General features: G+C 43.7%; 1 protein-coding gene across 6 annotated transcripts in view; it reads right to left on the reverse strand.

Moving 5' to 3' along the window:
* Nucleotides 1–17,156, reverse strand: part of LOC125762521 (transcriptional regulator ovo-like) — a 33,423-nt gene extending 16,267 nt beyond the window's left edge. For 2 of the 6 annotated variants that reach the window (XM_049425192.1, XM_049424738.1), the window contains exons 1-2: nt 16,072–17,156; nt 13,723–14,221 (exon numbers count right to left, since the gene is read on the reverse strand). In XM_049425192.1, the coding sequence (XP_049281149.1) occupies nt 13,723–13,927 (205 nt within the window). In that variant the 5' untranslated portion in view covers nt 13,928–14,221; nt 16,072–17,156. The other 4 variants (XM_049425009.1, XM_049425095.1, XM_049424833.1 and 1 more) reach the window with 4 other exon arrangements.
* Nucleotides 17,157–27,546: the final 10,390 nt, after the last annotated feature.

Genomic DNA, 27,546 nt, shown 5'->3' on the forward strand with positions numbered 1-27,546 from the left:
TAGTTCTTCCGTTTCATATAAAAAAACCAATCGAAAATCGTCTCTCTCTCGTTCTCTCGTTCTCTCGTTCTCTCTCTATCTCTCTCTCTCTCTCAGACTGTCTTTTTTCTCTTTTCTCCATTTTTTTTAATCAACACACAAAGAAGATTCCACTCCTTCCTCCCGCTGGGTAGCGGGCTTTTCATCATTCTAGCCACGAACAACCGCTTACTGTTTCCGCTCTCCTCTCAACACTTTCCTGCTCTTCATCCCATTCCACTGCGCTCAATTGTTTCGAACGAATGATAGAGACAGCGACCAAGCGACGAACCCCTCTTCCCGATTTGATCGTAGAAGAACCGTTCGAAGGACTTGTTTTATTCTTGTTTTACATAAAGAAGATCGCGGAACTGTGCCTGCCCGGTTAGTTTCTGATCCCCGCATTCACCATCCACCTCAACCCCTCTACAGCCTCTACGAGCGCCACTATGAGGCTTTTTGTGTTGGTTCGTTGGAATTCAGCTGCCTGTTCACAACTGCTGCTTTTGCTCATTATGCGCGATTTCTCGAGGAAGCTCTACCTCGACACACGAGCAATTTAAGTGCTGTTTCCTGATGTAGAATAAACAGACGAGATCGATGTGGAAGTTTGCAAGTGTTATAGAAGACAACAAAAAAACAATATGTTGCTACATCCATTTACTCATTTACCAGTGGCCGGAAAATGAGAAAATAGTTCCATATAACTAATTGCTTTTTTGTTGTTGTTATTTTTTTAAAAAAATTGTAAGGCAACAAGAACGAAAACGGTCTTATTTTCGTTCTTTCTTTTGCTTTACTAATTGGAAATTTAAAAAAAAAACTGTTTGAATCTCGCACATAACATACATGAGAAACAATTTCTGACTCGTTTAATCTTTCGCCCTTGGAAGTGAGCAGTTTCTAGTTGGGGAAATGTTTTTGATGTGGTAAGATGTGGCGAATTGAAGGGTGATTGAAACAAACCCCTCTTGCTCTGAAGCGCTCTTTAAGCGATAGCCGTTCTTGCCTTACGTGGAAAGAATGTTTCCACTCGAAAGAAACGAAGGAATAAAATCTCTCATGGAATTAAATAAAAACGCACTTGCCGAAGGGAATTGTTCCGCATGTTTCAACTTCCTCAGCACATCTATTAAAATAAGGGTGGGTAGGGGGCGAAAGGTAGAGGGAGACTAAACATGAGGCTTTTCTCGTGCTTCTCGAAAGCATCTTGAAACGCATTACAATACCAGAAGCAAAACCAACGGACCTGAACCGGAATTGTGAACGAGAAGATGGCTGACTGGTGCGTTGGAAGCGAAGTAAAGAACGAAAGGTTTCTTCTACATTTTCTAGTCTAGTGAGCGTTAGCGGTGCACGTAAGCAAGCAGAAGCACTATCAATAGGGGGGAATAGGTGGAAAATATAACATTACATTCCCATCAGGCGGGCACTATTTCCGGGGGCCTTGAGAGGAAGGGGAAACGGGAATATTGTGGAAAAGCGGGAAATGAGGATCGAGGGGAGTTCGTTGTTTCTCTTCCGTTCTTTTGCTTCCTATTTTGTGTGTATTACACTTAACTATCCCGCCTTTCCTCCTCGCATCGGGAATCTCGCTCCCTTATAGGGGGGAAAAATCTTTGTCATAATTTCAGCATTGCTGCCTACATGACCATATAGCCTCCATTCCAAGTCCAGCATCATCAGCGAAATCTACCGTGGCAGATCCAGACATGGAAGACACGCTAGAAACCATCTTCTCTAGCAAAAGGAAATCTTACAACTGAAAAACATAGTACAGAAATAGGAAAAAAAAGCTGAACAAAACACACCACCCAACATTGCCTCGCTCGTGGATGTATTAGACGGGGCGAAAGGAGAATAACAGAAAAGAAAAGAAAAAAAAACACGGCCCATTAATTCCGGGCAAAAGTAACCAGTTGTGTTGTACCCCGGCGCGAAAGAGAAGCAAATGAGACGGAAGGACGGTTTTGTGTGTTTTTTTCATCTTGTAGTATTCTCACATACATTTAAAAAAATATCCTCCTTCGAGCAAAATAAAAAAAAAACACAAGAAAAAAGAACACAGACAACACAGAAACGAAAACGTATCCCACATGAAAATGAAGCAAAACTAGCGGACGTCCATCCCTCACCCGTTCCGCCTTACCTTGATCAACCCCCTCACTCCCCTCTCCCTTCCCCTTCAAACCACCCTCTCTTTGATAGTCTCATCCCGCATACCACAGCCGCAAGCTTCTCTACCATCGGAAATAATCTGAGCAGAACTGATTTTTCTTGATTCTTGACATGCCTTTACCTTCGCTTGGCTTTTCTTACTCTATTTCGTATGTGTGTGTCTTTTTTTAATTTTTTTTTTCGCTTTTTTACTTCCCGTATGTTCTCAGCACGACCAGCATATTTGCCGTGTGGCGTGGAAGGGCCACAGAGAAAGGCAAAGCAGAGAAACGAAAGGAAAGAACGGTTCGTTCGGAATAAGCTGAAACAGTGGAACAGAGGGAAGGCGGCGGTGGAGTGAGAATGCATAACTTGAAGATGTTTGTCCAAGCAAGAAAAGCACCACGAATGAGAGATAATGTGAGTGAGCAGGTTAAAAATAAATGCTTCTTTGTATCCTTTCCATTCGCTCGTACGGGCATTTTCCAACCCTTAGTATAAGGGGATGAATATAACAAGGGTAGAACGAGGGGCAGGAAAGTGGCTGTATGTGCGTGTGTCCATGAGGACATAACAAAGAAATGGGGAATAAAACGGAGTGTTCAACGTTGTGCTGTTGCGCGCATGCGGCCGTCGAAAATAAAAACGGAAGACTTCAACAGGCGTACAAGCGACAAACCGCAGAATGCAAACTTCAAATTATTTACTTTTTTTGTTGCTTCCGAAGCGAAATGGCCGTAAATATTTGTTGAATATGGTTTCACTTAATGCGCGTATGTCGCATTACTTGTTTTTTTTATTATTATTAATAAACGTGTGAGTGGAATAAAAGCGAAATTAAAGCGGTTATTTTCTTGTTTTTTTTTTTGCACGATTTGTAGCGAGTAAGGGGCTTTTTTGCTCGTTAAACGTTTGTACATATATTTTGTTGCTTTTTTAATGGTTGGATAATCTCACTCTGACTGTAAAAGGATGTTAGTAGAACGAAAACAAGTTCATGTATGATTTTTTATTAGATCTTTCAAATAAAAAAAACCATGCCCGACAAGAATTGAAGTAAAACACGTTGTTTGCGGTACAGTATAGGAAGCAACCGTGCACGGTTATTTCTATTTTTCGCTTATTTACTTTTTTGTTGTTGTTTCTTATTCTTCACGAAAAGCAGCAGCAGCACACCCTCCAACCCCCCATATTGCTGAGGCATTTCCTTTATCGCTTGACGGCGATGCTTTCGCGAAAAGACGTCGCAACAATTGTGAACAAGCAGAGCGACAAATGTATCGACCCATGGTTGGTTGAGTGTATCGGGAAAGCGGGTGTGATGAGGAAACGGAGAGGTGGGAAATGGCAGGAAGGTAATGGAAGGGGGAACAAGCATTGCCTGCACAACATTACAACAATGCCGGCAACTCTGGTTACCTCACCTACTATCCCCACCCCCTCCTCCTCCTCCTCCCACTCCATTACCCCACTTCACTAGGAGATGAGAGCAAAATCAGGTTTTATCAAGGTCAAACTTTTAGAAGATATTGACCTTGCGGGCGGGAGAGTGCGGGCTCACATACGTACGCTCGAACCACTCACGGCTCTGCCGACCGAAGATGAGGAAGAGCGTATCTCGTGGTGCAAGCAGAAGCGACGTTTGTGCTGTGAAGGCAGAAGGGGAAAGAAGTGTTGGGGTAGTAACCCCTAGACGGGTGTACCGTTTGCGAACGGGCCCGGCATGCGCGTTCGGTGCTTGTTTTTTTGTCTTTTCCTTCCTTTTGCTACTCCTTCTCCATTTCGTTCTGTGCTTTAATTTTGTGCTTCTTTGCGTTTCTTCCCCTAGCTTCTCTTACTCGTTTTGCCGGTATGTTTGTGTTGGTGTCTTTTTTTTGTTTTTTTAATTTGTTGCTTCTTCTCGCGAAAACCACCATGAATAAATAACGCGATTTTGTGGCGGACAAAAAAAACACACACACACATACACATACAGGAGGATGCGAGGGGTGGATCGGCGTCGTAGGGTTGAAGGTGAGGGTCGCTTTTTATAGCCAGACGACATAATACACCATCACCGCACCATTGTGGCCCACCTTCATCGTCGTGTGCGAGAACATTTCCGTTACGGAACACAGTCAAAAGCGGTATTGGACAAAGAGGCAGCTCTCCACAAGAGCAAAAAAGAGAGAAAAGACACGAGAAGAAAATGCAGACTCGTTTCCGAAGGTGAAGTGTGTTCCGCGATTTTATGTAAAAAATGGTAAAGCCATCATCAGGTTCTTAAGTGTTCGATGTTTTAGGAAGAAAACAAAGAAGAAGTAGAAAACAACAAAAAAAGATATACCTCAAAACAGAAACTTCACCTTTCTCCAACAACATATTTATAGGATTTTGCATTTTGTTTGTTGCGCAAAAACGTTTAAAAATTTAAAAAAAAATTGAGCGCTTCTTTCTACGCTCTATCCTTCAATATTTCATCCTAATCTCCACATTATTCTTAAGGTAAGCTTCTTTTTCAGTCTTCTTATTCTTATTCAAGCCATAAACTAGGTTGCATAACATTTACACTGCTGATATGCCCTAATAAAAGAATATTAAACGCAGCTAGTAGTCATTCATCGCTTTGATTGGTTTTTCTTTTTGATACAGTGAAGTGTTTTCACATGTAATTAATTAGAAATGTAAAGCAATAAATTTACAATTCAAATGCAATACTCCATGGATTTAACGATCTTTTATAGATAATAGAAAAAAGCATGCAGCAAAATGCTTCACTGCATATAAATATGTATGTCCATAGCAGTAGACAATTGATTATCTGGTAGCGAAGCTAGTAAAAATGGTCGTTTATTTAATGTTTCTTTTTGCTTTAACAACGAGAACTGTTTATGCACACAGTCCGTTCCTCCAATCACCCTTCCCTTTCTATCCCGCTTTTAAGCATTAAAATACGAAGAGGAGAAAAAAAACGCCCCAACGAGCAATCAAAATTGAACCAAATCGTCATAAAATATTCCTCTCGCTTTCACGGCCACACACACACACACCAACACAAGGACCGGCTTTAAATGTGAATGAATCCTTGACCTAAAGACGAAGGCTTCTCCTTAATAATGGCGATAGGATAGAAATAGGAAGCAGGTGAGTTAGAGTAGGAAGGAATTGTTTTGCCAATATCAAAATGAAAAGAACGAACCAAAAACCCATAAACTAAAGTGCAACAGGTAACCACACTAACCTTGCTTAAATAGGGTGGGGTAAAACCCCGAATGGGAAAGGATTAAACGGGATCAGAAACGGCGCTTCGGTGATGAGGTGTGTGTTATGTAACAGCATACTCACTCACTTGCATAAATTAAACCCTTTCACCCTTCTTCACCTTCGTTACAGGTATCCTTTTATTGTTATTTTTATACGGAGTGGTTTTTTTCAATGGGATAGCCCTTAAGGTTAAGGAAGTGTTTAAAAATAATTAAAAGATTTTTTTAATATCTCAAATACTCAAGTACTTTATAAGAGTTTTTTTCACGTAAGATGTTTTTTCTGATTGCTTTTTTAAAGATTTTTTTTAAATTTAATCTAATTATTTTTTTTTTATGTAAAATAGCCTGGCCGTATTGATTGATTAAATTATTTTACTTTAAATAAAAATATCTTGAAATTACTCTTTTGTTATTTAATGTTCCACATTTGAACGGTTATTATTCTAACACACACACACTAGTGCAGGGGTAAAAGAAGGATAGTGTTGCTAACTTTTGTTTTGGTTTGTGTTTTTTCTTTTTCTTTTAGAATTTAACTAACTTTTGCGTTTATTTTTGCACACCCGTTGTTGATGGGTCCAACCCAAGAGCATCACGCACCAACTTGTTAACCCTGATGACACACGCACACGATCACATGCATGCGTCACACCCTCAAAGCCTTCCTTGTCCCTTTGCCTTTCCCCCGTTTCGGGCATGTATGTCCGTGTGTTTGTCATATATTCCTTTACGGGGTTTTCAATGCTTCGGGAAGGTGACAAACATTAAACCGGGTAAACCCTTCCCTTCCCCTTTCTCTCTCTATCTCTCTCTCTCTCGCCTCAATTATGTTTCTCTCTCTCTGTCTCACCCATTCTTCCCTTGCCCTTTCTCATGCAACAAGCGGCGAAAGATCTTGAAACGCGTGCCGCAAAGTCGTTTTGTTGACGGTCGCGCTACAAAATCCGCGATCTACAGTAACAGGCGTGTGTGTGCGCGAGCGCGCGCGTAGGCGAGGACACCAAACTTGACCTAGATTTTTGTGTGCTGTGCCGCACTATATATACACCACCGAACCGGTCTCCCTATCAAGGGGGAGGGTGGGAATGGGAGGGGGGAGGTTTATATTTTTTCTACTTTTTCGCATGTACAAGTGTCTGTGCGTATGAGAGAGAGAGAAGGCGGTGGAAGGAGGGTAGGGGGCAAATGTGAGCTTGAAGAAAGATTTGCATAGATTTATTTTATAACGAAGAAAATGGAATGAAACGTACACACACACACACACATTTATGGGCACGTATTATGCAAATACACCGGGAGGATTTAACCCCTTTTATTTTCATCAAAACCCTTACAGCACTCTTTTTTTGCGGAGAAGATGTGATTTGGGTGACGAATAAATATTTTAGACAACTCCTGATGCAAACATTAAAACAACAAACAAACAAAAAACAACGCACTCTCTGCACACGAACACACGACAGTGCCAACAGCAATCTACATCACATTGAAGTTTCTGTATCGTTTTGCACATTTTCGGTCGTTTTTGTGCGATTATGCAGAGTTTGTACCGTTTTGTTTCCGATCTCGTGCTTCAATCGCACGGTAGAAGGACAAATGCATGCGGGACAAATGGAAGTGCGAACGAGAAAGAGTAGGCGAATGAGACAGAGAGAGAGAGAGTGAGAGAGAGAGAGAGGGTAGAAAGAAGGGGAGCTCTTGAACCATTCTGACATTGCCCGACAAAACCAAACAGTTTAGAGCTTTACCAACCAAGGCAATATCACGCAAATCTTACGTTCTCCTTCTCACTCATACACTTTATAATTCCAAAGACACTTGTCGGCTATGTCCTGGAAATGAATGAAGTGAGAGGCTGCTGGGCAGGGATGTTGCAGATTAACTGTGCGACACACAACCGTCGCTCGGATCGGAAGCTGGTCCTCTCAGCGATCCACAATGTCACACGTACACACACACATGGATACGCTAAAAAGCAACGGAGAGTCGTTAACCCTGACCTAAAAGTGTTGCCACCCCTCTCCCCCCCTTTTCTCACCACGCCAACCGTGTTTCATACACGGACGGATTGCATTTGCTAGAATCGATTGATTGGGAGAAGCTGGTCCCTTCTAGGACGAGTTAAGAAGATTATATTGCGTGTTGGAGTGCTTTAAAAAAAAATAAATCCCACCTGTTTTGCAAAGCGTTACTGGGCCAATGTTTTATGCATGTTTTTTTAATTACACAATTTTATTATTTTATTTACATATTTATTTACACGATGGTGCTAACAGCCCTAACGGGCCAGATAAATCATAATCGTTACAGGAACAGCGATATAGCAATTAACAAAACCATTTTTCAATGCGAACAAATCATGCGCACACCACCGCAAATCGAAAAGAACAGTTTGAATGTGCAGCATTCGCAACACTCGGCGAAAAAGTAAAAAAAAAAACAGTTAACGAATAAATAAACAAGCCCGCATCTCAGCACAATCGACCACTCTTCCACATCATAAAAAAAAACTCTGTTTGTCCGTCAAATATACCGCGGGGCCAGAATCTATGCCAAGACCAAGGCCTTTTTCTCTTTCCGATTTGCTTCTTTTCTCTCTTTCCTTCACCCAAAGTGACAGTTGGCGACCCTCATGTTGACAAAAAAAAATGTCCTCCTTCCCTCCGGGCCCACCACCTTCTTCAAATTCCACCCCATTGCACAACTGCTTCCTAAAACACTCACAGAATCGCGCACGAGATAAAGAGAGAAAGAGAGCGACAGATTCATCGTGCAGTTAAACGAAAGACTTCAATCGCGCACCCGTAAGCGACGAACGTGCTATGGAAGAACTATTAAAGACGAGGTTCTCAACGGTGCTCTGTGCACCTGTAATGGTGTGCGTGTGCACGAGTTCGGAGGGAAATGATATAATAACCCTCACCCGATCGAAACGATCAAGATCAGCAACACGGTGTGAACGGTGCGCGAGCGAATAAAGCAGTTGGAGCAACAACAAAAAAAAGAGCACGCAAAACACATCTTGGATCACTTTTTGGGGGGGGGGGGGAGGTTGAGAAGGCGGAGGGAGTGCAAAGGAACGATTTGGCCACGGGGGGGGGCGCACACAGTCGTTGTGCATTGTGTCTAGCGGACCCAACTGATGCTGTGCGTGTGCCGCCTGATACGAACGAAACATTCACACACAGTAGAAGGGGTTCACCTCGACCACGAAAAAGCGAAAATAGCGTGCGCGTCGGCGCAGAGGACCCTGAGACGACGACAACGGCGACGATGATGCATATAAATTGCTGTCTCCATACGACGCTTTGTCGGACGGATCTACGCAAACCGTAGGTGAGAAAGTAGATCAGAACCATATTACAACCGTTTGGAAAGCACACGAAAAGGAAGCAACCGGTCGAAGGATGAGGCATGATGTGAGGGAAAGAAATTTGACGAGTTTTCACCGGTTCATAAAGCGCGAATAGAATGGAAACCATCAGTAAGCGAAGAAAGAAACCTTTTCTTACATTCAACAAAGTTCGCAATTAAAATTAATGCGTGTGAAAAGAACGAACAGGGAGTGAAAAAAATGCAAAGAAAACGGGAAGAGTCGTATCTACTTCTTTCTCGCGTTCAATAAAGCTACACCAAAAAAAAAAGACAAAAAAGAAGGAACAGCAAAATAAATTCGAGCATTGTCCAAAATAAAATAAAAACGCCGGACAGTTTGATTTTTGCTGACGCATCAACTATCGTACCGAACGGCACACACAGCAGAGAGGTTCGCATCGGTAGCGCAACAATCATTAAAGGAAAAATAATTTTACTTCACACATTTAGTCCCCCCTCCCCCCGCGCCTTTTCCTACCACCCCTGCCTCTCGCTAAACACTTCTTTTTCTTCCGCTTGGCAGGAATATCAATACAAAGGCACACACACCCAAATAGTGAACCCTAAATTCGGTTCGTACGCGTTGTAAATCAAATAACTTCAACGACTTGGCATGGCGACGAACCTGAAACGCGTGCACACATCAGGGCCCACTAAATTGTACGGAAGAACGTTCTTTTTTTTTGTTGGGTTGTACCCCGATGGGGGAACGCATCGGAACGTGCATCGTCGTGTGTAATTTTATTTGCTGACGTTCGGCGAAATTTTTGCGAAGCACACACACACACACACGCACCACAACAACAATAAGCACACCCCAACGAACTAGCGCAACCGGTGGCAACGTACAAAAGCGTGGGGGGGAAGGTGAGGAAAGGGAGGCAAAATGGAAATTTGAAACAATTGGCGACGAAAATGGAAACCATTGGTACAAAAACAAGCCAGCCCCGGTACCAAATCAAGTTGACGGATGTCGTCACAACTGAACCCGAAAGCCTTTTTTTCTCGCCCTCCCTCCAGCAGCACCTTTGCTCACCACAAAAATTCATCAACCCTTCGTTTTTGTTACTTTGTTTTTTTTTTTCAAAATAAAATAAAGTTTAATAAATCCGATACGCAAGATATACAGATATGGACTAATGGAAATAACCAAGCAAAAAAAATCCAATACGTGACGGGTTAAAGCTGGTTGCAACACGGTGGAATATCCATCGAGACAGTTAACTCTCGCTCTTTTCCTGCATATCAAATCTTCTCTACCTCATCCATCTCAAACCCTTCTTACCTACTGCTCTTCCTCCCTTTGCCAGTTTCAAATGGAGATAGCAGAATTTATTAAACTTCGAACGGATTATCTAACGAAACAGCCAATAATTTTGCATTCATCGCTTGTGTGCGCTTTTGTAACGGGGTCTTCCTTCCCATTTCGTGGGGCAGCACTGCCAGTCGGATGGTAAAGGGATAAAATGGGGCGGGTTAAGCAGAAGAAGGCGGAAAAATGCATTCCATGTGTGTGCATCCCATTAGCCCAAGTACAAGAAGGGTGATGAAGGGATATGGGGGCGATGGGGGTTTGGGGGAGGAGAGATGGGGGAGTCGAGAAGGATACATTTCACATGGTAGGAAGAAGGAAAAAAACGCACAATTTGAAATGGAAATTTGTCGTAGCCAAACGTACACATGCCCATTTGCTGGTTTGGTGTGTTTGTGTGAGTAAATGATGTTTTTTTCTTTTATCAAATTGCATAAAACACACATCTTTTTTTCCAGTGTGCGCAGGAGCGCAGGATTGTGCAATCGCACAATGAACCAAAAAGCAAAAACAGTTGCATGTGCTTAACTTATTGCACATATACGCGTGTAATGAGTGCAAGCCGAATGCAATTACAATAGCGAATAAGGCCAGCGCACAGGGCGACGGAATCACTGGGCAGGTGTGATCCGGGAGGATACACCGGGTGTTGGAGAGGGGGGGGGGGGTGGTGGGGTGCATGGAGAGGACGTGGAAGTCCAGCCCTGTCTAGGAGTATTCGTGCCCTTTCCCTCCTCCAGGCGCTCCTCCCTCCCCTTTTTCGTCCTGGGCGGTGTATTGTTTCATCGCAATTTGAAATCAGAACCGGGAGCGACAGGAAATGCATTTTTCATCAATCGCTTAAAATACGATACATGGGCAAAGACAAGCAGAAAAGATATGCGGGCGGGAAGGGGAGGTAGGTGAGAAAATATGGCACCAGAATTAAAGCTACTTTTGCTTGTCATATTTGAATTCTTTCTGCAAAATGTTGGCTGGTTTTCATACTAGTTTTTTTATTTTTTTGTTGCTCTATTGTTCTAATTCTTGACTTATTGAACGTTAGAGTGAATATTAGCAATATTTTCCTTCCTCTTCTTTTATTAATTTTTTGCTTGGTATGTTTTTAAATTAATTATATAAAAAAAACCTGCATTAGGATTATTGCAATAATCCCGAAGAACCCGCAAGAACCAAAAAAAGAACCCGAAAAAAAGCGTTACATCGGACAGTTGCGTTACATGATACGACCTAAAATAAAAAGGGTTGCAAAAAAAATAATATGCTAAAACCAAATCCCATAACCGCCGTCGGTAACTACTACTGTTACACACCTTCCATCCCTTCCCGGCACAAATGAAACGCAACGAGAGCAAAAGTCATACAGGCAGGCAATAGCTTCGGCTTTCGAGAAGATCGAGCTCGAGGACACTGAACCACGTGTATTCAGATTATGCTAAATGCGCGGCTACCCTTCGCCGCCAAACTGAACAGCCTCCACACGCACCGCAATTGCTCCGTATGCCCGGTGTGTCCACCAAACACGGTTCGGTTCTTGATCGGTGCCCGCTCGGTGCTGATTGAATTTGAATTTATCTTGCACCGATGGAAGTGAATTCTTCTCGAACTCTACTAAAAACTAAAAACGCCGATGAAAAAGGAAAACGTTTTGGAAGGAGAAAACAAAAATCTGAAGTGCTTCATACCTTCAGCCCCCACCGCTCCTCCCAACTCCACACACAACCCCATTTCCTCCCTCTGTTTTTTTTTGTTTGCTTTTGTTTTGCTTTTGATTCGAGTGACAATTTCATAACACCACCGAACACACGGAAACCCAAGCACTGAAGCGCATTCGCATTCGTAAAAGACACACACCAAAAAAAAAGAAAATGAAAAGAGAATCAGTGAAGCTGTACGTGTGTTTGGTGAGAAAATTTATGCTGCTGATCGCGATTACGAAGGGCCGTCGATGTGTCGCATTTTCAAAACCGAATTCATCAAACAAACGAACGGTGCTTCTCTACTTCGGCGTTGCATACATCTTTGCTTTTTCGATTTTTTTTTTTGCATGCTGATTCGATGCGGTGTACTCGCTGTTAGCGGTTGTACGGTTTTATTGATTGCTTTATTTTATTTTATTTTTAAAGCAGAAAAAGAGGAGAAAGAGTCAGGAGAAGGCTGGTGGTGTGGTAAATACTAATAAAATAAAGGGGTGGAAAAAAACAAACCAGCACACCACCAGAGCACAGGTACGGCAGTACGAAAGATCGAAAACGGTAAAAGACGGTCTAGAATTTTTTTAGTACAATTTGCGCTAAATTGAACATAATCAATTAATAACGAAGTAATGAGACAGCAATGAATGTATCGGTTTTTTAATGGATGAAATCAAAGTTTTAAAGCGCTGTATTTAATACCATTACGTAATGACTGTGATTTTACAGCAATTAATAAAACACGAATTAGTCGCAAATGCTTTGTACTAAAAAGACAAATTAAAAAGATAACAAAATGCGTCATGATGTATGAAAAGTTTCTCGCATATATTGCCGCGACGAAAAACATGTTTTTAAAACTTGTTGGCATAATTTTTTAAGAATGTTTTAGTACTTTTAGTACAATACAAAAAAATAGAACACAATACAAATGGTTTTCAAATGAATTGTTTTTAAGGATCCGCGTCACGTTTAAATGTGTATAGTTTTAATTCTCGACTCAGAGCTGAGAGTTATTTAACAAAAAAAAGGAAAGGAACATTTTAGTACTTCACGCTGATTTCTTTGATTCTAGCAATCGTGGAACAGGGTGCGAAATAATAATTCACTGTTGTTAACATATATCACGAAGACTCTTTTCTACTTATTTTTGCTTTCCGCTTGTTCAAGAAATGACCTAAATATTGCGAACAAATAATGCCAATGCGTAGAACCGATGAAAAGAACCTTTCACGCAATCGTGAAAGAAACTTTTCTTTTATCCGGAATGCGTCGAAAGAGTCCGAATCGAATGGATCCAGAGTTGGGATTAGTAACCAAAACAGAGTAATGCAAGAGAAATAGACAATAGAACCTTTTTCTACTATTCAACCCCTTGAAATAGTTCAAGAAATCAAGATGGCCGGTCGGAAGGTAAGCTCTTTTTGGTCAAAGTCCTTTCAAAGTTAGGAACTGCTAAAGAGATAACCTTAAAATAAAAACCGAATCGAATGGAACCAATTCTGGTTCCAATTCTAGACCTAGTTACCAAAATAGAGTAGTGCAAGATAAGTAGACAACAGAACCCTTTTCAACTGTTCAACATCTTCCAATACTTCAAGAATTCAAGATGGCCGGTCGAAATGTAGGCTCATTTTCTTGAAAGTTCCCCCAAAATTAGGAACTCTTAAAGAGATAACCTTAAAATAAAAACCGAATCGAATGGAACCAATTCTGGTTCCAATTCTAGACCTAGTTACCAAAATAGAGTAGTGCAAGATAAGTAGACAACAGAACCCTTTTCAACTGTTCAACATCTTCCAATACTTCAAGAATTCAAGATGGCCGGTCGAAATGTAGGCTCATTTTCTTGAAAGTTCCCCCAAAATTAGGAACTCTTAAAGAGATAACCTTAAAATAAAAATAGTGATTAGTGACTTACCGGACGAATCATCATGCTCGCGCTTTCGGGACACTAGCGACAGTGGTTCGTTGCTGCCCACCTCGCTTCCGCTGCCGACACCGTCATCTACCACGCTGCTACCACCGCCACTGCCCGGACCGACATGGCTGTTTTTCTGGGCCTCCTCCACCAGCCGCAGCTGCTGCTGATGGAGCCGGTTCTTGATCAGGAAGATCTTCGGCATGCTTGGAGCGTCGGCTGTTCTGTTTCGCCTACTGCTGCTACTGCTCGTACTCTTCCGTACAGCTGTGTGCTAAGGGGCGGCACCCACATACATATGCGCGTACACGCGCCAGTGCTTCTTAAGCTGCAGCGCACACACACGCGCACTAACACACACACACACAGACACTCGAGCACGTCGGGGGAAAAATTGTACCTTCTTATTTTTGTTGCTAATTTCTTTTCTTTTTTAATTACTAACCCCACTTTTAGGGGGTTTTCGCTATCAATACCGGGGGTGTTGGGCTACGCGGAACTGGAAAAGATGATCGATTGATTAAGCCCGAAATAACAAAATAAAACCGTCCCCCCGCCGCCAATAATTTCCACCGTCCGTTTTGTCCTCGCCAGATTAGCAGCAGCCGTGTGAAAGCTCGCCTAAACACGCCGGTACATACGATCACATCCGCACATTCTAGAGCACCGTTTTGCAGACAAAAACAAAAACCGCAAATAATCTTTACACACCTTTGATGATTTTTTGCGAAACACTTAAAACACTTTCCACCTTACGTAACCGGGGTTCACGCACGCACAGCAAAACATTCACCAAAATTAGATACCGCGCACGTGTACATCGGTCCACGAAACGAAATGTGCCCCCCCGGGGGTGTGTTTCGATTTGTAGCACTTCCTTAGTGTTGGGTCTGCAGTTTCCTACAGATGAGCGTACTTGCTAAATGAAGAAGAAGAACGAAGGAAAATGGCTCAATATTGGCTTGGTACAACTGCAAACTTTCCGGGTTGATAGATGTGTGACGCCTAAGAAGATTTAATTGTTGAAAACAGGAAAATATGGGAAAACGCAAAACCCCAGGACTGGGGGAAGATTTGGTAGCAGGGGAAAAAGCGAAGAAAAAAAAATCGACTTTTCCTCAAGCCGATGGAAGAGAGGAAACATAAGAATCGGTTTTGCGGTAAGATGTGCTGTTGCTTCGTCCTTTCGCACGGGATGTTGGTCCTTATCCGTGTTAAAGGTGAGGTTATGTTTGATTGTGGGGATGGATAATGATGATGCTGTATGTGTGTGCCGCTAATTCCACCTCAAACAACCGAACCCTTTTATGGTTCGGGGGCGATTGGGCGGGGGTTTAGGGTGGGTGTGGTTGATTGAAGTGGCGTTTTATCGGACAAAGTATCGGGCACACATACAAAATCACACACACACACATACAAGCGCGGCTACGTATACGGGAAGCCTTTTACGTTCTTTTGCCTTAATTCCCACTCTCTGGTCCTTGGAAGGGATGGGACAAAGGGTGTGAAGGTGTGTAGGGTCGGGGGAGGGGGTTGGTGGGGGGGGTAGTGATGGAGTATAAATTTCAAACACACACAAAACAACGCGCACAGAGACACTTTTACAAAACACACATATCAAACACACTCAGTTACAGGCACTAGCATGAATACGATCGTTTCTGCATTTAAACAACAATTTATGTTGCAGGTGTTTTGTTTAACTTTGTTTTCAGGTCACATTTTTGCTATTTTTGTTATGTTTTTTTTCTCTCTCTCTCTATCGTAATTTGCTTGCCATTTGTTCTGCTTTACGGGTAACAAAATCACACAAACACACTATTCTACTAAAATGCGCCACGGTTTTATAAAAAAAAACATAAACACTACGTGCGCGTTAATTAGTGAGCGGATGATGCACTATTTGGTTCCACAAAATCAGGAACATGAACGCACACAGCGTAGAAACACACGAAAGTCGATCAAGCTTATTTCCGTTTGTAATTTCCAAAGTGTCCTGTTTTTTTTTTTCGTTTGATTCACTCCCATCACTGTAAGGGCACTACAGCAGTTCCTTTTGTAATGACATCTATTTGTTTGTTTTTTTTGGCATGCCGTTTGCAAAACACTAACCATAGAACACAAATGTCACTAACGGCGGAGGCTGCCGATACTCAGTGTAACCGAATGACGGATCGCTTGGACGACGCACACGCGCTTAGAATGAACGCGCTTTAGCTTGTGTGTGGACTGCGCCCGTGGCAAGCTGACAAGTGCGTGTAGACATAAACATGCGCACACACACACACACGGGACTGGATGGAAAAGGTTGCTTGAAGAACAAAAATGTGTGTAGACGGTTCTTCCTACCTCCACCGAAGCCAGTTAGGGAAAAGCGGAAATCACACACTTTGGGGCTTGGCGTTCCTTGTCCGCCACGCACTGCTCCCACGGTTACGGAGAGATGAATGATGCGTTAATTCTTTACAACGTTCTACCTCCAACTGAAGCACACCGACCGAACGCTACACTCGCCAAGCGGCAAACCGTACCGATGCTGTGCGGGACGAGCACCGACAGTATGCGCGGCGCGCTTGCTCGCTCTGACACGTACCGCAGCTAGATCGTGCTGTTTCGTGCGTTAAGCCAGGTGAGCTTGATGGCTTCTCTACAGGTTTTGCTCATATTTGCTCTCCTTCTGTTTCGCGCCTTCTCTCTCTCTCTCTTTCTCGCTCCCGCTCGCTCGCTCCTGCACGGTACATTCCTGTACACTGTGCACAGGCACGGTGGACCGATGGTTCAGGTGTCTCACTCACGCCCCCTCCTAGAACGGGTCACATTCTCGCTCTCGGGTTAATCGCAATCGCTCACTACCTCTCGTTTTTACGCGCTAACGTAAGATGCGCGTATACAAGGCAGCTACGCATGAGTGGCCTAAGCATCGCCGCGGTGTCCATTCGCGGGATGTCCATACATTTAAAGGTATGTGTGCGCGTGTGTACGTGTGCATTAGCTTTTTTTTTTCTTTCTTTCTATTTCTCAAAAACCTGCGCTTCTTCCCTGTACAAAAGCGATTCTCGATCAACATCGGGTAGAAACACACACGCTAAACGGCATTATGTTGAATAACGCTTATGTCTCAACCAGAACCATGCCGTATTTCCTGTTCCCCAAAAACCGGTGAGGAAAAAAAAACGGTCCTCCACACGGTCTCCCCAACCAAACTAACCGTATGTGTGTGTGTATGTGTGTACGTGTGACAAATGACATTTGCTCCCCTTTCTTTCTTAACACCGCTGGGACTATAGCAAATCAAACAATTATGAAACTAGAAATACTTCCTACTACAGCCAATGAACCGTACCGTCCACGACAGATTTCCAAGAAATATAAAGGCATTTAACACTAGAACCGTGGAAGAAATTCATTCCCGCAAAATGGCACGTTTGGCACCGCAGTGTTGAACATTAACAATGCAAGTTGCTTAACAATTGGCAAACAGTTTTGAAAAGTCCAATTTGCTAATTAAAGAACAGCAAGTTTCCGTTAATTTAAATATCACACTTACGTTTCACAGCTTGCAATGGTGATTGAAAAAGTTCGACACTTAAAAATCATCCATTCTTTACTTCCATCGTGTTTTGTTACCCAATTATGGAAGAAAAATAATGCTAAAAAGTGAATTCATTTGCTTTTGGGCCATTTCATTCCGTCTCTAACACATTCCCACGTCCCCAAACGTTGGCGTACCCAGGACAAATTGAAAATTGAAGGTATGAAATTTTAGAACATTCTTCTGCTTCTTTTTGTTGTTTGTTGTGACCTCCCCCCGTTCCCTTTAAGCCGGTTGTGTAAAACAGCAACACGCGGAAACGTATCTCTAAAAAGGTTTGAAACTTCCAATTCAGCAAAAATCGTACCATAAATGCAACAAAGCACAGTAACGTCCGCTACCCCTGCCGCATTTCGGTGACAGCCCTTTCTTCCCACCCTTTTTTTTTTTAATGTGAGCAGTTCGCGCATCATAAACAGCCCTATCCATTCAGCATAACTAATGCATTCTTGCGCTGCCTGCTGCTGCTCTAACCGCACGCATACACACAACAGCAGCAGCAGCAGCAACAACAACAACAACAACAAACCCCTATAAAAGGGGTACAAAAATGCATTACTGTGTTTGTGTGCGTGTACCTGTGTTTTTTTGTTGTTGTTTAGTTCGGCGTGTTTGGTAGGCAGACGAACCCTAATTAAAATAGATGAACGACACTCATTCACGTTCCTTCAGCTGGAGGATGTAAACGTTCTGCATTTTACCTGCCGCTCAGAATCGCTCAATGCCAAAAGTGTCGGTAATGTGTGTAATGTTTCCATTGAAAAACGTTCTGCCGGGGTAGATCGAGATTTGTGCCCAATTGGGCGATGCATACGGGCCCACAATCCGTACGGAAGGCCACGGTGTGCCGTTCTATCGTAGGGCAAAACTGTCCCCCGAGCGACCATACAGACGTGGGGGGTTAGGCACTCCGATCGGTCAGCTTTGGCAAAGGCACTGTGCTGAAGGTTTCCTTCGGCAAAGGGCAAGTGAGAGAGAAAAACTTGCAAAGAAACGTACGCGTGTACAGGTGCGGACACAAAACGCCATCCACGCAAACGCTGACGTTTTCACTCGTTCGCTCTTTCTCACTCTCGCTAACTCGGTCCCGCGCGTCATCGTTCTTCGAGCTCGGGCGCGCGCGCGCGCCCGCACGGTGATGTCCATTTCAATGTCCACTCTCGTATGACCGAACCGTTTTGTTGATTCTTCTCTCTCCTTAATACCCGCGCCGGTATCTCCCCACCACCCCCACCACACACACAGCCCGCCCGGACTCCAACGTGTGCAGTTTACGCGTTACACGATCGAGCTCCTTTCCCGTTGTGCAGCGAGCCGTTTGCATGTGTGTACGTACGTTGGTGGCCTTTTCGGTTTGAAGGCTAAGGCTAAGTGGCCCGTATACGAGCGGGATCGCTCGTGTCGATGTGTTTGCTGTTGCGTGCGTTGTGCCTCGCCTAGCTGGACGTACGTATGTGCATGTATATGTATGTAGGTGCAACCGTAGCAGACGGAACAGGTTTTATGTTTCTGCAATAGCGACACGATGCCACCGGTTGACATTGGGGGTAACCGTGTAGGGGGTTTTTTTTTGTTAGGCTATTCGCTTATACCACCCGAGATCGTTGAGTGCGAGCCGCGCGGGTGTGCAGATTTCAGTGTCACGCGCACTTACACAGCCTAACCTTCGTCCAGAGCCAGACAAACGGCAAGGCGAACGATGGCCAACACGGACTGTGTGCGCTTGGAGGCTCGTTGCTCACCGCTGGTTATGCCGGTACGCCGGCACCGGTATTAGTGTGACGTTTGGATGCGCAGCACATACGCAACTGGAATCGATTAAAAGACCCTTACGTTAACTAAAAGCATTCTATTTCCTGCAGCGCTATACGAACACTTCCGCTTACTAGCTAGCTGCGTAAATATGAGATTGTCGCTTAGGACGCAACGTCAGCATATGTGCACAGAGTAGAAAAAAGGCGTCTCCACTCTTTTTGTGTCTGCTCATTATTCTACTCTCTCTCTTTTTCTCTCTCTCTCTCTCTCTTTCTTTCGCTTTTTCGCTATCTCTTTTTTGCAACATTCCGCAACAGCAGATGCGCCAAGTATCCTTGACAAAGTGCAACATGCAACAAAACTTTGCAAATTCTACACGGTCTCCATCATGATGCATTCCATCATTTGTGGTCCTGCCACAGCTTTCCAGTTGCTGGTTGAATTGCACCTGCTGGCAGAATAGCGCGAAAGTTACACTGTACAGATCCATCACCGTTATCACGCAATGTTGACGGCAGCTCTAAGACGTTTTTTATACGCAGAGGTAAAAGTTTGCCAAAGTAAATAAAAAACCTGGCAGGATATGTATAGTAAAAAGGAATGAAATTATACGAAAAGCTACTGACTAGATTGAAATGGAATAGAACTTAACGAAGAACGAATTTAACTATTCATAACAAACAAAACGATTTTATGACTAGGCGGATATTAACACAATATGTCTAACTATTACTAGATTAAAAGAAGGAGAATGAGATAAATTCTTCTTCTTCTTCTTGGCTTAACGACCTTACAGGTCACGCCGGCCATTTCTGGCTTACTAGACTTATTTTTACCACGTAGCCGGATAGTCAGTCCTTGCTACGGGGGGACGGTCCGGATGGGATTTGAACCCGGTCCGGCCGTGTGGACTGGCGCCGTTTATCACATGCACCACCGGGCCGCCCCCGGTAAAATGAGATAAATTAGATCTACTAAATTCGTGAGATAGAAGCAACACATCAGTATAGATGTCTATCAGGAAAAATCCTTGAAGAGGCATAACATAAATGCTGTCAGAACATACTATCTACAGTTGGTAGACTATTCGAATGTATAAGGTAAAGGCTAAGGACTGGATATTAACAGAAAACCGACTATTCGAGAGCGGAAAGTAAACTGGGGACTTGGAGGATAAAGAATTAGCTTAGACTGATGGGAAGTGGAATTAAAAGCTCGGAATACCTGTGTCTTGAAGTATCCAATACTGTGTGGTAAAGAATTAAGTATGAAGAACTCTACACAGTTGTTCTTGAATCTAAACTAGGTCATTCGTTACCCGTTTGCTGAGACTAAGCATCTGGTTAATGTGTTGGTTTCGAGGACCTTGAATAGTCTCAGGCCAGGCGTGTTATTGATTGGCATATTTACTGAGCCTACTATATGACTGATTCATGTTAGTCTCCCAAGAGTGTTTTCGCACATCTTACTCCATGAACTTGAAGATATACCTTAACAGACTATGTACTAGATGTACTTAAGTTGCTTACGTTTGGATCTCTGCCAGCTGGTACTTCTGCCACATGGAAGCTATCTTTTAACACTCGTTTACCGCGCTATTAACGCTTTATCCTGTCCCGTATAGCTCTCCGTTTCGGCAAGGACTTAACGAGCTGCTATTGAGGGTAAATTAATGTGACGCTGTCAATGGCCCTCCGGAGACCGGTATATCGCACAACCCGGAGCTTCGTTGGTGAGACCCGGTTTTCTGGACGTAGTTTGGGATGGATAAAACCCCCGTTAGAACCGGCCCTCAACCAACCACCCATCGGAAGGAAGATGTCCGGAATGAGCTAGATTTAATCATAATTAAAAGCACTCAACGAGAATTTACAACAACTAAGAAAAGAAGCCAATCATCCACCGCTAGTTATAGTGTCCCTGATTTGAAGGCATTATTGTTTGGTTTTAATTAATAACGAAAAAAAAATCAGCATCATATTAGAGTTAGCCGTCGAAATGGGTTGAGCCTGGTGCGTAAAGGTGCTGCAATTTGTCCAGTTTTATGGTTATTCGTTTACGAGCGTTTGATTGATTTTTATTTAATCGGAACACCATATTCCTTGCATACTCTGGCGACCGTACGCGATGTGTCACTGCGGATCGAGGCGAAACCCATTTTACATTGGCGCCGCTTGTACTTGCGTTTGCTTTCGCCGCCACCTGGGGGTCCCGGGTGGAACGGCACCGTAAAAGCACCGAACGACGGCACAGATCGGCAACATGGTCGTAAAAATAAGCACCCGTGCTGTAACTGTACGGTTCTAATGGGATGCCGTCTTGATTTGTGCCCGTGTATTAGCCTGCGTAGAACGTACCGGTGGGCTGTATTGCGATGCGTGTCATGTGGGAATGCGTAGCTAGAATCGATACTCATTCGAACCCGTTTTCCCATGCGCAATGCGTGTCGGGTGTATTGAAATCTGGCCATCATTCATTAATTTTATCATTGTTCCCATTTTTCTTCTAATTTATTGAAACAGTCTAATAAAAAAGGCGCGGCACACGGATCACAGCTGGGCGACGGGTACCAGGTATCTGGGGTGCAACACTATAATTTGTAGCGTAGAGTCGATCAGCCACCGATAACTCTTCTGCCCACGAATCCTTTTTTGTCCTTTTTTTTCTTTTTTTCCGAAGGGGATCCTGTTCTGGAAATGTCACGGGTGGGAAATAACTACAGTTCCGATGGTTTCCTAAATGGTGTGCCATCGCATTCCTTGCACCCAAAACGGTGCCTCAAGAAGAAGCAAGCGAATAAAAAGACATAAAAAGGATAACAACAAAGGATCCGGGATGTTCGTTTCCGTTTGTCCAGCACTACCGTGCGCTTCCATCATTTCGCCCTTATTTGCCATTTAAACACAGCAAGTTAAGTGTTGTGAGGACGTTATTTCTTTCAACGTGAACTGGATCCTTGTCCACATGTGTGTTTGTGTCTATCAAAAAAAAGATGCAAAAAAAAGGATACGGTTCGCGCACAGGAAAGCAAACAAAGGTTGGGCTGGTTTTCACGTTTGCACCTGCCGCAGAAATGAAAACAAAAACCGGTTTCGTTGTTATTTTTCTTTTATTTTTAGTTACTGTCTTCCAAGCAGCACGCTAAAACAATGAGCAACTAATTTGAAGAAAATGAATTTGAGCAAAATAAAAAGAGCTCTAACACTAACGACTAACATGAGAAGAAACGTTTGAGGATCAACTAAACGCCCGAAAGTAGGCAATTATTAATTCTTCAGGATGTATGTAGTCCGTTCCTTCTCTTATTTAATTCATTCTTTAACGCTATTTTTCGCTCTCACCCTCACATAAACCGTAAAATAACAATAAAAAAATAGGCAAAACGATACGGTTTTTCGCTTCCGTTCCGCTTTTATGCTTCGTCCGTTTGTTTGTGCAAGGCGCAAGGAATAATGCGTTCCGATCAGCTCTGTTCGCGATCGTCTATTTTGGAGAGAAGGATCGTGACGAAAAAAAGGACACGCTGGAGTACATTGGTGTAGGTGGTAGGATGAGTTAATGTTCTCACACAACGCAGCTACCGTAGGATTGGTCGGAGTGGAATGCATTCGATCGACATTTTGATGCGGGTAATGTGAATGGTGTGGGTATTTTCCGTATCCCAAAAACCTATGGATGGGAAATCTTTCATTTCCCATCCTCAAGGACAGAGGCATTGAGCAAAACAAAACCAAAAAAAAAGATCAATGTTTACTTGTGCTTACCTGCGCTTTTGCTGCTACATTGAGATGGATTATTAACTTGTTTTAACCTCACATATGCGTTTAACGTGAGTGTGAGAAGAATACAGACCATCCTCCAGTTCCTGTGATTTCTTTATCCTCTTGCTCTTCTTCTTGTTTTAGGTGTGTTAATATTTGCGCCTCATATTCGCATTTCCGCATTGGGACGGGTGGGCGATAGAATAGATAGAAGAGAGAGAGAGAAAAAATACATAAAACGGTCGGTACATCTTCTCCTAGTCCTGGGAAATGAAATCCGATCAGCAGATAAAGTTCTGCCTTGCAGTTCCGGTTTCGGATGGCAGTCCCGTTCGCTAGCGAGAATTCATTTCCCACTCTGGCACAGAGGTGTGTGAAAGTGGAGAAGGGAACAAGACAGCCAAAGCAATACCAACCAACACCGTTGGTGGGATGTAAATCTTAACCCCACTAAAGTGTGTGTGTGTGTGTGTGGCGTGCTGGCTTGTGGTGGGCTCGTTTGGGTTAAGTGCTGTCATCCGGGGCATCGGGTGCACTGAGGGTAAGAGACGACACCCATCGGCCCTTGTCAAACGAGTTCCTGATGTCGCTTCGGTCGTTTGGATATAATTTATTGATCGTAAAACAGGCTCCAAGAAATGGCGCAAGTGCGAACAGACCGAGGAATGGCTTGCGAACTAGAGTGGGAGTAATGAGAAAAAAAAACGGGAAAGAGCGATATTGGGAATGATCCAGATTGACCGCTCCGAAAAGTGTGGAGATGGCTTTCTTTGCGTGCATCCTCAAGACGAGAACATCGGATCCAAGTACTTCGCTCGCCAATAGCCGTTGACATCCCGGAAATGATCGCTCCAGAACATCGTGCGCAACCGACTTTTAACACCGTGGACAACAGCGTTGGTGTATCGCCGCAATGGGTCATTCGCCCATCCGGCGTACCGTGGCGAACCTTGAGAAAGTGACCGAGACCGAGATTTAGCGGCCCTGGGGAACAATTAGTTCTGGTTCGCCGAATCCTTCCTCTTGCTGGCCACCATACTGTGGCTAGTTGTGTTATCTTCCTCACTCACCTCACTTCGTTCGTCTATTCAACCACGTCACTCATGTGGAGGAGTATGGTATTGGTAGTAGCAGCAATAGGAGGTTCCGATGTCGATTAGAGCCCCCCGGTAGAAAAGATCCGAGTTAATTAAGGTGCATAAATAACATGGCTAAATTGTGGCCAAGCTCACACAACTCATCTCTCTTCCCATTTCTTCGCTCCTTTCATTCCTCCTGGATTCCCTTCCGTTGCATTCTCATCGGTGCGGATGTTCGCGTACACCGAATGGACCGGTTTTTGGGGAACCGGTCGGTTAGTTTTTTCGGTTTACCATCGCTCAGTGACCGCTGGCGGCACCAGTTCCAAGATGGCGAAATACGCATACGAACAACAACAACAGAAAAAACGGGAAGCAGCCCGACAACGGTACATTTCGATTTCGATGAAAATTACCTCATACATACAGAGACGTACAGTGATGCGCTGGCTCTGTAACGATGTAAGATCGATTAGAAGCGAGGGAAACAGCATCGAAATGACGACCTGAGTTCAGCACGGACTATCTGGCACCTTATTGCCACAGTTCCCCCCATACTGCCTTCCAATTCCCTCCACAGTATGGATTTCTTTAGAAGCTTTGGGGGGCTTTTCATGTTGTTGGAAACAAGTTTTTCATTATCTCCCGTTTTGTGTGTTCCCTTCGGCTTGCCAGATCATCTTCACCGCTGCAGTTCATTCGCTTTGGTAATGATGATGTTTAGAAAATTGATCGAACATCATATTGTGTGTCTATGTTTCAGGTTTTTTTTCTGTTGAAACTTCTTGGATACCATCCTAATATCTTCAAAGATCTCACCAGCACGCTATGGTCCAGTCTGGGGCAAATTCTGATCCTAACAACCGTATGTCAAGTGCTTTACCGTTCCGTGCAGCTAAGCACAAGCTCAGCTGCAGTTCGTTAGTGTTGGTGTTGGATCCCAGACTTTGGCAATTCGCTACCCCGACACCAGTGCCCACCGCTTACCGAAGTTCAAGGACCCGACGGCAACTGGCCGACGGGACTAGTAGGCCGGCGGTCGAAAGAGCTTGCTTCATTATCATAATTAGCTCGGACGTACAGCGTTGGTTCGTTCGAATTTCGAGCACTGGGCTGCTGTGCAAGAAAAGCCCACAGGGTACAGATAGGTAGAGGCATGGGAAGGATATCGAGGGGGGAGACTTAGTGGAGAGACGTATGTTGAATGAGAGCTATTAGGGATGCCTTCTGCTTCCCGTCCTGGGCGCCCTGGTAGATGATGGACACGGCCTGGAATTATGGGCAATATTTCGTTTGCGTTTGCGTACCGGACGGTGATTAGATAACGACGCAACGTACCATCCCATTACCCGGTCCGGTGATAGCGGGTAACAGCTTCGAATCGTCCGGGGGAACTCCCTTCGGAAGGATCTCTCCATCTTCTTGCACGACAGCACGCACACGAGATAATTGGTGTGCGGAGAGTCCCTGCAGACGGTGGCCTTCGGAATTCAGAGAACTGAGACTGTCTGCCACACTCTTGCCTGACGGGGCTATTTGTCTTCCATCGCGAGCTGATTCGAGGAAGAATGACTTGTGTCGCTTGGTGTTATTGATACTAAATGTCATTCAGGATGGATGAGTTGTTTTGTTGTTGATTTATCTTTACTTTACCGGAACATTCTTATATTTGACAGAAATTACTAAAAAAAAAGCAATGTCAAACACGTCGTAAGAGCACTCGCCAGTTGAACAGTACCATTATTGTGCTTTCTATCATGCTTTATCACCATGCAAAACACATTTATAATCACCGCACACAATTGCTACTTCTATCGTGCCGCAATAAATAAGTTTATGAAGCTTTGAAAGATTAGTAGAGGTCGTTGGTTTACTGACACTAACAGGGCAACCCAGTCGGATACCAGTTTGCCAGCAGGCTGGTCTTGTATCTTACCAGCTACATACACAGACGTATAGCCTTTAAGAATTCTCTTTTCTTTTGCGTGGACGATGTGCGTCGCTGCCTACAGCTCCAGGCAGAGAGGGAAGCAGGGAAGCGTCAAAAAAAGTATACACGTTTTCCAACCACAGCACAACCGGCAGCATCTTTCTAGCAGTTTGCGTCTTCGATAATCGACGGCACAACATTTGGCTATCGGCCATATGTTACCCCTTTTCGCCGCATTGCTCTTTCTATTCTTTCTGTTCTTTCTATCATTCTCGCTCTTGCTGGCTCTTTCGCTCTCGCATCACTACTCTTCATCCATCATTAGTCAAACCTCACAATCCTTCGCCTTCCTCAACACCATCCTCGACACTTCTGGTTCCACTGCACTGGAAATTCTTCACTCTGCACCGCTCAACCCACCATTATAAACCCGAAACGCCAGCAGCGGCGATGATAATTCGAGTAATGAAAAATACTTACGGTACTTGTGTACTTTTCTACTTGTTGCTACGTTTGCCCGATTCACTATCCCCAACCTTTTCAAATGTTGGTTGTTACTTTTTTTTTTCTTCTCGCACTCTTTATTTTGGGCGCCTTCATTCAACCGACTCCCCACGGCTACCCGCCTATCTTCGCTACACCGTTTGCGATCGGGAAATGATCGCCCGGGCGCCTAATGGGGCGATACGATAGGTAATACCATCTTGCCAGGGGCCCCCATCTCTAATCGCCATCTTTTCGCCCGCTTGTAAAGGATGGAAGGATTATTGTTGTTCAAAATTGTTAAATTATGATGATGTTAGGCAGGAAGGGAGCCACGAGAAGGAACGGGAAGGTGTGTAAGAGTAGCGATTTTCGAGAGATGATATTATGTTATGATCATCATCATGCCCCATGCTTGAGCAGATGTTTTTTTTTGTTAGGATGTTCGTTTTTTTGTTGTTGTTTTGTGTGGATCTTTCTACATCTTCTATAATTCTCCTTCTGCACACCTATTCTTTCACCGTTCTGCTCGCTACACTCACACGAGTGTGTATGTTTAAGACTTTTTTTCCGTGTGTGTTATGTTTCATATTGATTTTTTTGTTGTTAAATTTTAGGTTGTACTAGGTTTTTTCTGTTCTTTCTTCGCCTCTCTTATTTCTTTCTACCTTGTAAAATTGTTCCCTCTATCGGGCTGTTCGCGTCGAGAAGCTCTTTTGCGGCATCTTTTTTTCTGTTGTTGTTCAGGTTGCGAACAACGTGAAGGAAGCGCAACGAAAACAAAACCCTTTTCCTTTGTTCTCGGTCGGTGTTTTTTTTTGTCTGGGGCGTAGGGGGAAAGGGGGGGGTTCTATAGCCTCCCAGAAAGGAACCAAGAAGAGGAAAGGAAATGAAAAAACAAAACTAAAAAACGGGAAATTCGACCGTCGATCGCAAAAAAAACAACAACCCGAAATAAGGATCACAGAACAACAGCGAACAACGAAATAGGAGCAACAAATAGCTCCAGAAGCTCCAGCAGATCTTCACCATTTTTGGGAGTATTTGTTGTTTTCTTCTTTCATTTTGCTATTGTGGATTTCGCTATTCCCCAAAGGTTCAGGATCATTCGGTTCATTATTATTTTAAGTTGTGTATTTTTTTTCTTTCTTTCATTTCTTTTTGGCAACACCATTAGAGCACTGGATGCCGCAACAATACACGTATGGTGACCTTCGGCCATAC

Source organism: Anopheles funestus, chromosome X, assembly GCF_943734845.2.
Source record: "Anopheles funestus chromosome X, idAnoFuneDA-416_04, whole genome shotgun sequence".
NCBI lineage: Eukaryota > Metazoa > Arthropoda > Insecta > Diptera > Culicidae > Anopheles > Anopheles funestus.